Raw genomic sequence first — 16,946 nt, 5'->3', positions numbered from 1 at the left:
TTTATTTATTTTGGCCAACAACGGTTAAGCAAGGTGAACCGCTATTTTAGAGTTCACTGTACCTTCACAGTGGGGGGTGCAAAAAAGTTTTCACTATTTGCAAGATTAGAAATCAGCAAAGGGGATGCTAATATAAAACATGCTAATACTTCAGATTGTGTTAATTATGGCTTGTCAATTTCCAGCTAAGCTGTTAGGCTCTAAATGCAAATTCATCTTACAACATAATTGATGATGGTTTTAGCTGGCAAGGTGTTGTCAAGTTAGAAGCTTTAGCTTTAAAGCTTTAAAGTCAGCTTTAGCAGTGAAGTTTGGGCACGATTTGTCTTTTCACATGACATGAACAAATTCCTTTGCTTAAATGCAGTTTTCACCCAACAGCCGTATTTAAAAGGTGTGGTACATCTGCATAATGTCACAGAATTAAGAGTCAGTCTTTCCTGTTTTAACCTACTGGATTCTTGGGTTGAAACCAAACACCGATTTGGACTTGAAGTGAAAAAAATTAAAGCTAACGTCTGAGTGAAGCTATACAGAGGATAGACGCTCACCAGTCTTTGTATGCTATGCATGTTCCATATCTCTGGGTCAGGATCAGGCAGGAATACAAAGCATGTTGTGTCTTTAATAGGCTTGCCCTCCCTTGAACTTTTAGCTCTCTCACTTGATCACATTTGATCCACTAAAGCAGCACCAAGGAAGAAAAGTCAGAGTAACTTCCTCCCTTTGTTGTTCCTACAGTGAGTGAAAATTATTCTACTCATTGTGCACAATTTACCCTCTTGTTGGTAGCATTTCCTAATAAATGTTTGAAATAAATGTTTTTGAAAACAAATTATTATCATTCATGAGTCTGACATCCTAAAAGCAAACACTGTTGAATGTGGTTTAGGTCGAACAAAGAAATTGTTTTGGCTTGGTGCTTTCTGTGTGATGTGATGTGATGTGCTATCAGCATCAGCTTTACATTGTAATGGATACAACCCAAAACTAAATGTAAAACATGGGGCTTGACAGTAATAGTTTACAGTAATTAAGGCAGTCAGCTGGAATCAGATCACTGTTAATCATGTCTTTAGTTCTCGTTACCTCGCTTGAGGTACAACAGCATGAAATTTTGTTTTGAAAAAAATCCTCTTGTGTAACTTACATGTAGAATCTCTGCTTAGGGGAATGTCTTTGATTTACTCTGTCTGTAACAGTGAAACTGTACCAAATGTGGAATTATAAGCAATCAAATGTCAAACCAGTAACATAGAGAAACCCCCAGTACTGTGGATCTGATACTGAAACAGCTGAATACAACCAAAAGTGAAGTAGAAACCACATTCAATCCTTCGTCTTTTCCTGCATCTCCAAAACATAAATAACTTGCAGGCAGTCATTAGTGTGCCAGTTTTTATTTATTAGGCTTTATTGAATAGGCCATCTTACCTGGGGAATATTAAAATCAAATATTTTATAAAATATTTGCTTGGTGTTTTTTATTTATTTATTTATTTTTTTGGTCATTAATTAATTGTTTCAACTCTATTGTAAGACATTTTAACCAATAAAGATGTTTAACCACAGCAGTGTTAACTGCATTTCTCCCTTACACAATGACCAGACTTATCTGAGCCTTATTTGGGGGCTTCTGTGTCTGAAAATATTTGAAAAATGTCAGTGGTGAGCTCTAGCTATTGGGTGACTGTCTGAATGGACAACAAACACAATCAATCTCTGTTTTTGTCAGATGACAGCAGACATGCTAACTGATTTGGCTTGTAATTGAATTAATTGAAAATGAAGGCCATTCCATTGATATATATAATTTATTATTAATTTATTAATTATTATTAATTGATCTATATTTGCCATCAGCTTTCTAACAAAATTTCAAATATTCTACATAATTCAAATATTATTATATTTACATGTCAGGTATTCAGTGTGGCGTCAGGTTTTTAACTAATATTCAAATACTTTACATAATTCAGAAATTATATTTTCATGGCAGCTGTTCAGTGGGGCCTCAGCTTTTTAACTAATGTTCTACCTAATTCAAATATCATTACATTAAAAAGGCAGCTATTAAGTGTGGCATCAGCTTTTTAACAAAAATTCAAATATTTTAGGAAATTCAAATATTAATTTATTTTCATGGCAGCTATTCAATTTGGCTTCAGCTTGTGGCATTCACACCCGCAATTCTTTAATGTAATGTTTCAACATTTATATTAGCTTGACAAAACCTATCAGATCTTTTAAATCTCTTTTAAATGTAATATGAGCATTTTTGTATAGATGAAAGGAATGTATATCAATTAGCTTATAAATAATTAATTCTTGAATGGGCTTAACCACTTAACCAAAAAACTTGCCCTGGATTTTGATAAATAATCAAAGCAAATAATTCTTGGTAGTAGGCTCAGCCTGTAGAAATAGAGTATACACACTGTACTAAAATGAGGGAGTGTTTGTCTTCACAATGTGACGATGATGATTTGCTAATGCAAATTTGAAACTGTGTAATCTCATAGCTTTGAATAGAAAATGATATTAAAATTGTGGTTTATCTGTGGCTAATATCCCCTTAAAACAAAGGTTTTTATGTAAACCTTTCTCAGTCAGCCTGCGTTTTATAAGGAGGCTTGGAAACTCAAAATACCTGGTGATCTTTCTCATAGCTGAAAACAATGGAAGTAAAAGAAAAAAACTTGATAAACTGTGATAACCCATAACCATTTAAGAATTGATATTCCAGCACTTAGTGGATGTCTTAAAAGCTAATGTACTGCTTCCAGCAATAATTTGCACTTCCATGGTCTCTTTTGTCTTGTTTAATGCTCATACTTAAACACATATATAAGCAGTGTATTATGGGAACCTGTATGATCTTGTCTGGTAATTTGCCTGAATTAAATCTTGTAATGTGTTTACCATGGCAGTTATTTAACAATGCTGCTGTTTGTCTTTTCTAGGTCCTTTCATCACGACCTTTGATCAGGTTTAATGGAAACCAAGGGGTAAGAACATATTTCTGTCTCTTTTCCCCCCTCACTGTCCCCTTTCAATCCAGTGCACACATGGTTTATTTAAAAGTAATCATGAAAATTATAGAAAGTGTTTTTTATATTTTTTATTTTAGAATTGGCCTACTGAACCACCACAGCTGCTAACAAGTGTTTCAAAATTCAGGTGTCAGAGCCAGAAATCAATTTACATTCATCATGACTTGCAACACAGAAATTCAGATTTTCAAGAGAGCATTTTGAAGCACAAACATCAACTGATGCATACACAAACTTTTTAAAACAAGACATGTGATTATGGCAACACTGGTGTCAGCTGCAAGCTAGCTATTTTTTTTCCCCCAACATGACACTTCAGTGCTATGTCTTAAAGTGGCTGCCTTAGAGAGCAGCAAGAAAGATGCTGGCAAAGCTGTTCTGAATTTAATGATGTACTTTTTGCCATATGTGTCATGTGCTGTGTCAACATTGCTTGATCTCATTGCACTACCGTCACAGAGACCTGATCAGGCAAATGTTTCCCCAGCCTCTCTTGTAAGTGGCCACAAGATCTGGCTTCCTTTACTTTAGCAAATGTGGCAAATGTCAACTGGGCTCTCTTCTACTGTATTTCAGGCATGGCAGGAAAAACATTTCTAAAGCTCTTAAAAGAGTCACATCACTTCCTTCTTCTTAACAACGTCTCACTTGTTCAGTCAGTAATCTTTCCCATTATGTAGTGTGATGTCATATCTAACATAGAAAGGTAAAGGAAGGATCTTGTTTGTTTGTGTTCTCTGTAAAATATTTGGGTGTGTTCAGATATCCGTACAAACATACTGCTGGCCATGCTAGAAAAAGATTTAGTATGTCCCAAAATATATTGGCATTTCAAATGAAACATGCCATAAATACCAGGATGTCCTACTGCATCTGGTCATATTTTTTCAGTATGCAAGCCAGCATGCTTTTCTGGTTATTCAGACACAAAATCCTCTGCCCAGTGCAGGATCTGTCTCATCAACTGAGTTGCAGAGAGAGCACAAACAGATGACAGCTCATTGATGCTCCATTCCAAATAACATACTTTTGTGTTGAGCTATAGACTAAGACCGATGTATGAGCAAGAGGTAAAAGTTCAAGGTGCAATAAGGGTCAGTTTACCCCCAAATTAAAAATGTGATGCTCTTTTTCCCTCTAGGTTGTTCTGGTGTGAGTTGCTGTGTTTTGGGGGTATCGGCCAGTGAGATGTCTGCCTTCTCTTGATTGTAATGGGACAAAATGGCACTCAGCTAGTGGTACTCAAAGTGGCAAAAAAGAGATTTGAAAAACCACAACAAGATACTTTCACTCCTGTGGCTCCAAACTTTTATATCCATACTGCAGGCCTTTACCAACATAACAATTCCACAAACATCCTGATTTCATTGCACCTTTTTGTTAAATATTCTATGGAAGCAGGGAACGGCAATCCTCACTGCTTAGCTACCGAAGTATGGGTTTACTGAGCCTATTCAAAACTCTCTGCAACAGCATTGTCTTTGACTACTGTCTGCTTTTTAGCATTGTCTCTGCTACTTTCTTTGCAGAAAGAAAGTAGCGGTTTCTTAAGAGAGAAAATAGAAAGTAGTTCCTACATGAAACTCCTCACAAGGTCTGCTAATTATCTTGAGTAACTGGGTAACTGAGTCATGATTGTTGGAGAGAGATATTATTGCTGAAGTTTTCAATGTTTTGTTTTTCTTTTGTTTTTGTTTTTTTGAGGGGTGGGGGTGGGGTTGAGAAGCACAAGCCAAAAGAAGGCAGACGCCACTATGGCCGTTATGTCCAAAACGTGGCAGCTCACGCCAAAACAGTCTAGATGGATAAATAGCACCACAGCCTAGAGGATGAATGTGTATTTGTGATTTGGGGGTGAACTGTCTATTTATGATGAAACAGTATGTCCCAGGCAGTGACATACTGCGTGCAACAGTACAAACTATGTAAGGGCAGCTGCAGTACATATTAAAAGTAAAAAGAAAAAAATATGTTATTTGTTTTACAGTTTTGCCAGACTCATGTTTCTGTCCATAACAGGAACGCTGGCTGATGATGAAATCTGATCTTAATGCACCAGTCTCTCTGAGATATCTCTGGGATAATGTAGAGTGGTTTGAAGGACTGATGCTTTTCAAAATTTCTCTTGGAAATTGGATCGGATTGAAGGCTGATCTCTGCGTCTGATACCGTGTTGGTGGCCCAGTGTCTAGTGTCAACCATTTTAGTATCAGCAATATTAACAGCACAAGTAATAAGTAATAAGGAAAGTATTACAGCTGAGGAAACAAAGCAGGTTTGAGACAGGGCAGACTGAAAGCTACATGTGTTTGTAGCTGCTAATATTCACCACTGCAGCAAAGCTAAAGTTACCTCTGCATCCCTTGCCTCTTTGCTGCAATAGGGGCAAGTCAATAAATGCACAAGGTAGGCTAAGTGAAGAAACAAAAAAGGAGTAATGATATAGACTGTGGATCTTTTTTGCATCATACAATGCAAGAAACTCTGCCTCTTTCCGCCACTGGTACCTGCTTGTTTATGATCATGGCAAAACTCGTACTAGGGTGCCAGCACTTTCTATATGAGCAATTAAATGTCCACATGAAGACAATAAACATCCTCGTGCTCACAGGCATTCTCTGCTCAAGCAGCTGCTTCCTGCACAGGCAAAAGGCAGGGTTTGCATGTGTGAGCCTGCCCAGTCTGACAGGCATAGACATAGATTCTGCTGCAGTTCATGGTGGCATCCAAAAGGCTGGTTCGGTTAGTAATATGTGTTACTGTAAACATAGTCGCATTTTCTAGCGTCTCCGGGATATCTCTTAACATGTCTGCTGTGCACCTAATGCCCTTGTCTTATGTGAAGGCTTTGACACAAGCTTATCATAAGTCATAAATGTGATATAAAATGTTCCAGCACAGATTGGCATCATATTTAGAAAGTTGAATGTGGGTTCTTGGTGTAGAAGCATGGTTAATTATTTATTAATTTCTGCCTGCTACACTGGTCTTACACAAAGTGTCAGTGTCTAAACTTTGTCAAATTTCTCCATTTGCTGAGGAGGATCATTGTGTTGTTTACCCTAAAGTGCTTCCTCCTAAAGATATAGAGTTGCCACATCCCCAGATCTCAGCTGTGACATTGGGAAAATGTTATTACACAGCAGTAGCACAGTGTCCAACATTATAAAAAAAAATAAGTTGTGCAAAGACACACATTACCTTGTAAGAATGGGGAAGGTTTGAGTAAATAAACACTAAACTTTTTTTTTTAACTATGACGCTAGCAAGAACGGAAGAGTTGCGCGCAGTATATTCTGCCTCAGGTCAATTCTGAAATTTAACATTAAATACAGTTTGCAAATTCCCACACATGGAAAAGTGTAAAAGCGGGGAGTGTAGAATGATATAAATAGACCAGTGGCTTGTTTACATTGTGAGCTACAGGTACAGAAGCAATTTACTCTTAAAGTTGATGCTCTCATGTCTAAGGCACACAGATAACAAGCAAAAACTGCTGCACTATCACATTATAGCACAGCACCTGCCAACACCTCATACTACCCATACTGCAGTGTAATACACACATAGCTTGTAAACTCTTAATACACTCACTGTCCAGATTTTCATAGATATACCTCAAGCACCCTAAAACAATTGTTCAGTCATTGTTTGATGTGTATGTTGTCTTGAAGAATTTGGCTGTGAGATATTAGATATGGTTGTTTGTGTAGCTGACATACGTGTAGTTTTTGCTGTGTGTGGTCTGTGATTTATACATTTACAGTAGAAAGTCGGCATTAAACTGTCACTGTGCGTCAAGTCTTAATGAAATGTTAACAAGATGCCGTGAGTAGTATTCATTCTCCACATACATCCTCCTCTAGGAGTCTTCATACATTTTAAGCTGTCATCCTGCTGTCAATGTTTTTGTGTAAAACTGGGAACAGTGCAGTGCAGAACACTGCAATCCTGCATAGATCCAGACTCAATATTTCATCCTCTTTCATTTGATGTTTTTTCATCAAGTACATTTTTAAAAATCAATTTTTTTCTGATTCAATGTGACTGTTGTCCATTGTGTTCCAAGACTGTTGCAGAAAGTGTTTTCATTAACTGGCTTTAAAACTCCTCCTTGTTAGCAGGCATTCAAATATGTTGAGAGCACATTCACAAACATGTAATTCATGAATATGTGTCATTTGAAGGCCTGTTTGTCAGTTGCACAAATGGTAGACCTGATATTACTTATCTGATTGTTTGAGGCTGTTAAAATACTAAAGAAATGCATGCATCTTACTAATGCAAAGCATGCTCACCGTGGGGGAAAATCTGTTACTGTTGAGATCAGAATGCGAGTCAGAAGTGTGAAGAAGTGGCTAAATTGCAGAGCAGATGGCCTGGCTGTCGTGATGAGATCCCATTTTCATTCACTCATATTCATTCATCTTGCACAGCTCTCTCAAAAGCACTGACTAAGTGCAGACACACATAACAAGTTTCTTGTACCTTTTTAGAATATAAAGACTTTAAAGACTAAAAATGGATGAAAGATGCAAAGAAAACACACTGTTGGACTGCACAAAACATGTATGATACAGAAAAACCACAACATAGTTGAAAAAACCTCAGTTCAGTGTCTGGTGTTGTTTCTTGTGCACATTTAATTGTCACTGTTGATGTAATTTAAAGCATTCTGTCACAATGTGTAGTTTGCATATTTTTGAGTGTGGCAGATACATGATTCTTTCCTTTATTATCACTGAATATGTGGCCTGTGGCAGTGAGTGTATGGAGATGTTCTATGCTTGTTGTTCTGTCTTACACTCCACCCCCTGTCTGAGACTGAATTGCTGTTTGTTTCATACTCACTTTCTCTGACTCTGACAAACCAGAACGACAGTTGTCGGGCCATTGTATGTGGCTAACTATCAATCGTAGATTTTGTTGTGTGTTACAGTCGTCGACCCTTATCCACAGCTGTGTGGCCATTTGCATATTGGATTTGCCTCGTAGGCAGTCAGAGAAGGAGCTCTCTGAATGGCTTTTTGGCAGGACAAATCAGCACTGTTACCCATGAAGTTTGGCTTGTGGAAGACAAAAAGAAAAAGTAAGATAAAAAGTAAGACAGAAGACCACAGACTGACAAAGCCAGTTCAAAGCAAAAGCTACTGAGTGCCTGTCAGCAGCAATTTTTTTAATCAAACATGTTTTCTTAGTTAATATCATGAACATATGATGATAGTGTGTAAAAGGGGTTGGGTGATGTCTGCCAAATTGGCATATGACAATGTTGAGAGTGAAATGTCACCAGTGGAAGATGGCATTGCTGGGTCTAAAACGGTTTTTGTCTCAGAACCACACGTGTACTTGTGTTTATAAGAAAATAATAAAGACGACATGGAGAATGTAGTGCCATGAACAGCAGCTTTTTATTTTCTCTCCCACATGTCAATAAAAGAACTTAGGCAACGCTCTATGGCAACTCTGAGAAGACACACTACCTCAAATTTAGAGGGGATTTTGATTTCTCTCTCTGCTCCCTCTCCCCTGGCCTTGGAGAGAGGACCAGATGAAGTGCGTGGGGGTCTGTCTTCTCCATTGACCCTAACCTGAAAAGAGGCATTGTTTGCTAGCTGCCATGCAGAATAAGATGATGAGGCTAGCTGCAGGCAGAGCAAGGACGGGGTTGCAAGACAACCTGTTTAAAATCCACTTCCACCCCTAGAAAACTTTGTGTAAAGGGGATTATTACTTGTAGAGATGGTGTGTTTCATTGTCAGTCCCTGCCCTTCATCCAGTGTTTTAAGTAATCTCTTCAGGCTCTTTAATGTGTGCTCTCCTGCTTTTTTCTTTTGCTCTGTTTTGTCTAGGTTTTGTGGCAACAGCAGGGTAAAGCTCCCAAAGCTTTGATAAAGACTTTAACAGATGCTGTTGCATGCAAGGGTTTTAATTTGCAAGTTAAACTGTTTCTAATGTAGGGTTTTTAGTTTTTCCTAAGAGCAGAAATCAGTTAGGTTTACAAGAGAATGTTAGCTTGAAGTTACAGTATCCAAAGATTACCCCAGTTACGTTTCAGGTTGGTGAAGTTCAGAAAAGAACCAGTACTTGGCGTTAGCCTATATTCTGACCAGTCTGAATCAAGACATTTTTCAAGACTTTAATGTGTTGAAAAGGTTATAAATTGTTGAATGTATAATATAATGTTAATTCTACATGACTTTTGTTTTTTCTTTGAACTTCTTGAGAGGGTGTCCACAGAGATAAGAGATTGAGATTGGCTTGTGTATTGGCAAGAATCTGGTGGTGACAATTTGTTGCATGATACACGGTTACAATTCAGTATATTGTGATATATTGCAATACTGTAAGCAAGGTGATATGGGGCTGTTTTTTAATTTTTGAAAAACTGTTGTCATGTAAAAAACACACTACACATGCATAAATTTAAGTTTTTAACGGTAGAATCAGTAGGATCCAAGCCATTCAAAAACACACCAGAGATATATCAAGACTTCAGATACCAACATTTAGGGTTGGTAAAGCATCCAGAGAACGGCAAAAGTTACTACAAAGTACAGATACAGTAATTAAAAATTTCATTCATGACTTTTTGTGTAGTTATAGACTGCAATGATAATATATAGTTTTCACAAAATCCCATGGCACACCTGAATGTACCTCACGGCACACTCTGGTTGGGGACCACTGGTCTAGATGCACAGTCTAGACAAACTAGAGAAAAGTCACACTCCCTAACAGTAGATGAGGAAGTGTCCGCTTCCATCTTAATCATGACCCATTTTCTTTAGAAACTGTACACTTCCATGGTTGAGTAAAGTAATGTATGCTCATCATGGTTGCGACACTCACAAGTTTGTCAAACCAGAGCCTGAGCCATTTGGTGTGGAGGAGCCTCTTTCATCCTCTACGATATGAGTCAGTGAGTCAACTGAGTCACTCCCCGGTGCCCTGCCTTTCAGTCAGTTCCTCTGCCTCTTAATCATCTCTGGATTCACACACTCTGGATTCACACACTCAACCTATCTCCTCTCTGTTTCTGTAAAACCACGAGTGTCGACAGTAATAAAAATGTACCAGCTGTAGACTCAGATGTTTTTCAACACCATGGCACATTACAGTTTGCACAGTTTGTATCACTGTCGTCCCTCTGTGCCACATCATGCTGTTATGTTATTATGTGGCTGCAGCACTCCAGGAGTGAGCCATTTAAAAAGAAAATCAGCATATTGTGCGTGTGCATGTGATAGGATTTGTTTTTCTGACTTGCCTCTTCTGTTTGCATAATTCACATGTTAAAGCAGTGATGCAAGTGAGTATGTGGGTAACGGTGTCATGACCGGACTATCAGAACTATTTTCACTGGCTGGTTGACGTCCGTAGCTCAGACATAGCTTTAAACATAATGTAGGAATTAGCAAAGAATGCTGTTTAGGTGTAACAGTGCCTGTTGGGCAAGAGGCAGGGATTGAGTAGCAGTGCAGATAAAGAGTAAGAACATTCAGAACTTATAATGTTAACCTATCGTGTTACACAGAGGCAGGTCAGCTCATCATAAAGGCTTCAGACTGTCCTTTGTAATGGGATTTAAGTTTAAGTTTTCCACCTCTGCTGCCAAAAATGTCTCCTCCTCCAACTCCTGCCATGGTGAATATGTACTTATTAGCATACTTTAGTGTCCAGTCCACAATCATCTAGTGTGGGAGGACTCAAGTGTTAATTGTTGGTAGAAGTGAGAATAAAAATCCAAACCAAACTCTACTAATAGTAGTTTGTCTTTTCAAAATATATCAGTTATTGATTCATCTTTATGAGGTAGACTGCAGAACAAGCGCTGTGTATTATGATATATAGGAGTGAAGCATTACTGTCAATAAGTGAGAGCAAAGGAGGGCACATAAAGGACATTGCATTTATTTATAGTTGGCCACCTGCAGCCTTCACACGTGTCGAGACCTTTGGTAAACAGAGCTGAGCTCCCCACAGTCAGACCGCATGTCAGTCCCAGCAGTGAGTCACAGGCTGAGCCTCTGATCTAGGTTAGGTCACCGGCAGTGAGCTGCTCACTGGTCGAGAGGACTTGCACCGGGGTACTAATCTTCATTAGTAACCTCAGCTATCTTTCATTACCTTGGCTCGGTGTGATGCACAGTCCTCGGCTGTGACACCACTTGAATCCATGCTCAGGAAAACAGAGATGATCAGGGGGTCAGCCTGCCAGGCCCTCCTGGAAACACAAACCTCTGCCCGCCTGCGTCAGTCCGAAACTACTTTAAATGGAGTTTTTCTCTGCAGGATCTATCAAATTAATTCACTCTTGAATACACATTCAAATTAAAGAGTGTTAAAACTATTTTGAGGTGAAATTGGGGAGATGCGAGCAGCAAGGCAAGATTTCAGTGTCACCCCATGCTTTCTCTGCACTCTCTTGCATTTCTTTCTAAGATTACTGACTGCTGCATTAAAAATGTTCCAAATGTACCATTTTCACCCCCAATTATTAATTGTAATATTGCAAGATGTAGGGTTGCAGCTTATGATTATTCTCATTATTGATTATTTTTCTTAATTGTTTTAACAGTTTATTCTGATCACAATTTCCCAGAGGCCAAAGTGACATTTTCAGATTGCTTTTTTGTTCAACGAACAGTCCAAAATCCAAAGACTCTTTATTTACTATCATAAATGACAAAGAAAAGCAGCAAATATCAAAATAGTGAGCAATTAATTTTCTTTCAAATGATTTACCAATTGATTGAATAATTGTTGTAGTTCTAGCAAGATGTTTTTAAAGCAAAAATGCAGCATCTGCCTCCCACATGTCACTCATCAAATTGTTTTTTTGCCATTTAAACAAAATGTCCAGCAGCTTGCTGATGATTAGAGGTTTGCAGAAGCTGGGGGCTTTAGTTTCCACTTCCTCTGTAGTTTTCTAAAAGTATCACCTGTAGTGTGGGAGGAAGGTAATCCTGGGGAACGAATGATGTGCCTAAGTGTGTTGAATGCCACAGACTGCAGAAATACCTATCATAGTTCTTCTGTTATAGTAATTTACCTGTGGTTCCTCCAATCACATGTTGGGAACACAATTAGGAACACTCTGCAGTGCATAGACTATCCTAGTAGAAATAAACTGAAAGAAGACATGGCAGCTGATTTTAAGCTGCATTTTTTAAAGGTTTTCAGTGTTTTTGAAGCCAGCAAGAAAATGCCTCGGGCTCATTCACAGCTTTGCCTTGTCAGGGCCAGGTTTTCAGATGTACAGCACCGGCATTTGTTTATAGTACTGAATACATCAAAAAGACAAATTAATCATTTAGTCTACAGATAGGGTGTGGAGTGCAGTTAGTCATCCTTTCTTAGTGCTTGTCTGAAAAGAATCTTACTCATTTTAATAATGCACAGGCCCAAAAAAGAATGGAGAAAACACACAGTTCTGAATGTGTGGAAAACAGTCCAAATGTAACTATTATTCTGGATAATTAGTTTTTTTTACAAACTGAGATTTATTAAGAGAAGAGAGGAACTTGAAGTCCTTGTTCTGTCACCAAATTATTTAGAACCGGAACATCTCATGCTGCTTTCATGTGTTCATGTTTTTCTTTTTTGTCTTCAACAGAAAATTTCAATACCACGGTCAGAAAATTCCAGTGAACTGCAAACGTTTACTTTCTACCTGTCAAATGTGGGCAGAGATAACCCCCAGGGCAGCTTCGACTGCATCCAGCAGTACATCACCAGGTGAAAGCAAACACTGGATCTCACTCACTTTCTTCTCTCTATCAAAATGTGCAAGCTATTCTTCTTTTTCAGAAACACATTCACGAACTGAAATGTCAAATTTACATTATCAATTGTGGGTGAACATTTGAATCATGACTTAACTGTGTAAGTAATCAACAGTCTTTGGTAATTAGGTTTACCTAATGAGTGTTTCCAGGCAGGCAATCTGTTTGTTTGACATAGTTAGGACCTGAGGTGAATCCGTCAGATGCTTTGGCTCCAAGTAGCAGCTACAAAACGGAAAGCTGGAACCCTGGGGTTTGTTGGCCGTACACTGATAAATGATGTACTCGCCCTATTTATTTTCAATAAAACAAATGTGAAACAGTGATATAGGCAATAGACACAATGTTCAATCACAATCCAATCAAAACTGAAAAACAACTTTCATCTTTCATCTGTTACTCTGAGGATGTTTTTTCAACTGTTAGACAAAATACATTTTTAAAGAAGAATGATGATGATGTTCGAAATAAAGACCGTATATGCATTTTAGTTTTTGATATAAGCTTACAAATGAAAATTAAGTTAAATTAGAAATGCCGAGATAGATTTTAAAGCTATAATATGTAATATTTGTGTAACATTTCTGCATTGAAATGTCTAAAAAATGCTTGACCAAATTTAGGGCTGCCCCCAGCTAAAGATTTTCTTTGTCAACTAGCAGTTGTTAGTTAAAGCCAACAGTCAACTAGTCGTTGCACATTTATGATATTCATTTAATTATTGTATGTATTTTGGGGTACAAAGGGAGCCTGTTAAATGCTAACAACAAATGCAGTGATGATTTTGAAAATATCTGAACAATCAGCAACATTTTATTTCAACAGAGTATAACCTCACAAGTCACGTTGTTCAAAACACAGGAATAAATAACTTCCAACTGACCAAAGCTTAATACTCGCAGACTTATCAACACAATGGATGAGGTATACCTTCAAATTAACTACCTACAAATTAGATCTTTGTGTCCCCATCTGAGTCTGCCGTGTCTTCATTGCCATCAGAGTCAGAATCCTGTACATCACCTCGATAACGGTGCTGTATTCCCAGTTATCAAATTGGCCTCTGTCGGTGTCAGGTGCTGTGTCCTGGTCTAGTAGGACCACAACAATCTCCTGGGCCTAAGAGCAAGGTGCAGTTAATGAAATTTAAGGTGTTTTATGTTTTTCCTATGACTTGGGGATTAATGAAAACATGATAGACTAAGATTTCTCTCACTGAGTAACTGTTTAGTCAACTATTAGGGGGCAGCCTTACCAAGTTGTATTTTATGTTCAAGTCATTTCCTTATACTATCCAAAATGTTTCCAACAATGGTGAAACCCAGAGGAATTCATTACCACTTCAAGGTAATGGTGCGTTTCCCACTTGCCTCTATTTGCTATAACTTCAGGAAAAACACAGGATATGGAAGAAAGCGAGGACGGAAGTCAGCAAAAGTAGCTTAATTTAATGTAAATAAACTTACATTACCTTGTTTATGGACATGATTTCTGCCTGAGTTACATCAGATAGATTTTAATCAACAATGATAGTTGTTTAACAATTAAGACAATGACTCCCATCATCTCATGCTACCTCACATCTTCATAAAAATCTTTTGTTTCTGCTTCACTGTGAGAGTGATGCCTGGTGGCAGAATTTACATTGTGTGCATTTAACTTGAATATTTGCAGCACTTGCTTTTGCTGCAAGTGTTGTCTGTTTCTGTAGTAGAAGTTGCAGTGACACAAGAACTGCTTATAATGTGGATCCTTCCACTTCTATGCATCAAGCCCATTAAACTCATTTTGTGCACTTTCTACAGCCTAACATATACAATAAAAACATGTTGACTGAATAAAATGAATAGGCCCAGATGTCTGTGTTGAAGGGGAAGGAAGTAGAGATATAGAATGCGGAACAACAAGCACCTTCTGCTTCTCTGTCTGTTAAGTTTATGACCTCATTATACAGAAAATATTTTTAACAAGTGGGTCAGATGGAGTTCATCCACATCTCTGCTCTGACTGGATCCTAATCAACCTCGAGTTCCAATCTAAAACCCAAATGACAGAGCTCGGCTTCCACCGACAGCGCCAGCACCATCTCATTTTCTGCCAAATCCTCATCAAAGTGGAGGGGAATCAAAGAGAGCCGGAAAGTCAGGAAAGAATAGGATTTGATGCGGCAGTGAGTCGTACTGTGGGAACCCACAGTTGGATGGAAATTGAAAAAATAATAGTTGTGCCCTCAGGCTGTTTAATGGATCTCACATGCAGGAATGCGCAGTGAAGGGATGTGTTCTTGCAAATAGTGAGATATTTAAAGTTAATGCTCAGAATTAACTTGACGTGGTGGATTTCTTTTAAGTATTTTAAAGTAGCATCCTCTAAAATATAACATAGTATTGGTTTGTCTCTCTCCCTCTCTATCCCTGTCTTCCTCTCTCACTGTCTACTCTTTGTTTTGGCAGTGAAGGGAGCATTCAGCTGGATTGTTTGGGTGGGATCCAGGACAAGATTACAGTATGTGCCACAGACGACTCCTACCAGAAGGCCAGGGAGAGCATGGCCCAGGTTGAGGAGGAGACTCGCAGTAGGAGTGCCATTGTCATCAAGCCTGGTGGGAGATACGTAGGTGAGGAGACATGAAATAGGCCGATTCATGCAGACCACCCATCATGCATTGGTCAGTTAAACATTTTCTCATTCACAGATGTGCAGAGAACCTTATTTAATAACTCTGAATGGAAATCTCTCTTGCCAATTAAAAGCAAACACCACAAATGTTTTGAGAGTAAAAAGAGTTTGTATTACTTGATGTGGGGTTTATGAGGTACTTCTTGATTGTTAGTGTATTTGCTACAGTAGATACTGGTTGACACACCCCTAGTTTGTAGATTCATAGAGGGGCACCAACATAGAGGCTAAACGATGAGCGGCTGTGGACAGGGTCAGCAACAAGAGGTATTTTAGCCTACATCTACTGTAGCTAATACACTGACTATTGATAAGTACCTCATACAACGCCATGTCAGATAATCCAAACTATCCCTTTAACAGGCGTGAAGAGACTGGAAGAATTTCTGCACTCTGCAAACATCGAAATGGCCCATGTGTTTGTGTAGCCTTTCTCCACTGGTGAATGGGTTCACATTGCACCAGACAGGTCGTTTGGGTCTGGGGCTGAATGGCAGAGGGCCAGTGCGCTGCCAGCATGCCTCATCTGTAACCAGGACTTTATTGAGTTTGATGGTGGCTGCTTCCTCAGTGGTCAAACGTATAATGTGCTACATGCACTCTGATCCTCTTCTCACCCGAACCCCGTGAATACACACACAGGCAGAAATGTCCCTTGGCTTAACAAATCAACTTTCTGATTTCTTGTTTTGGTCACTGACATCATGCTACATTTGCAGTAGAGAACCACAGCTGGCACTGCCTTATAGCCTGAAAAGAAATGAGTCCAACCAATTCACTGTTCAGCAGTGAGTCAAAAAGTGTGTTTTGGTCTCAGTAGGAGGCAACGCAGGATTCATCTGAATCTGAATCACCTGAAAAAGGTCTCAGTGGGAGAAGGTGATAATCGCTGATGTTTGTAATGGAAGGTGAGTTCGGGTGGACGTGGCAGTGGTAAAGATCAGTGCATGATACATCTTATGTGAGTCATCTGCAAGTTCTATCCTCCATTATCATTCACTGGGTTAAAAGCTGTTGACAGAAATAAATGTATTTCTTGCTAAGATTATAGTTATTTTCTGGTCTTAAGAATACAAGCAAACACTGGTTGTCAGCCAAAAAGTCACTTGATGAGTCCTTTTCTACCAGAATGTTTGTTTCAATAGTAAATTGTGGTACTAGTTTCCCCTGTGATTTAAATTCTCATCCGAACTTAAAAACGGACAGTGAAGTAAACTGTACAACTATTTTTTTCCTTCAGAAAGATTACTTTCCAAAAAGTTTGCAGGATAAATGATAGATGATATCAAAGAGAAACTTAGGTTTATTGTGATGACATTGGCTGTTTCCGGGGTGGTTACATGTCCTTAATAATAAGTCTTAAACTGTCTTAAATTCACATTTACTACTAAATGTGTCAACAAGTTTTGTATAGTCTTTACATTCT

The 16,946-nt window shown here is 38.5% G+C and overlaps 1 protein-coding gene across 1 annotated transcript in view; it reads left to right on the top strand.

Annotated features, from left to right (window-relative positions):
* The window catches only part of ell (elongation factor RNA polymerase II), a 46,011-nt gene that overhangs the window by 13,710 nt on the left and 15,355 nt on the right, over window positions 1-16,946 (top strand). Inside the window, exons 2-4 of the mRNA XM_084722959.1 lie at window positions 2,964-3,008; window positions 12,673-12,794; window positions 15,295-15,458. Of these exons, the coding sequence (XP_084579085.1) occupies window positions 2,964-3,008; window positions 12,673-12,794; window positions 15,295-15,458 (331 nt within the window). The remainder of the gene's footprint in view (window positions 1-2,963; window positions 3,009-12,672; window positions 12,795-15,294; window positions 15,459-16,946) is intronic.

The sequence above is a fragment of the Lutjanus erythropterus genome, chromosome 7, assembly GCF_056507025.1.
Source record: "Lutjanus erythropterus isolate fLutEry1 chromosome 7, fLutEry1.hap2, whole genome shotgun sequence".
In the NCBI taxonomy this organism is placed as follows: domain Eukaryota; kingdom Metazoa; phylum Chordata; class Actinopteri; order Lutjaniformes; family Lutjanidae; genus Lutjanus; species Lutjanus erythropterus.
The sequence above is the reverse complement of the archived record's forward strand: the minus strand, read 5'-3'. Positions and strand labels throughout refer to the sequence as shown.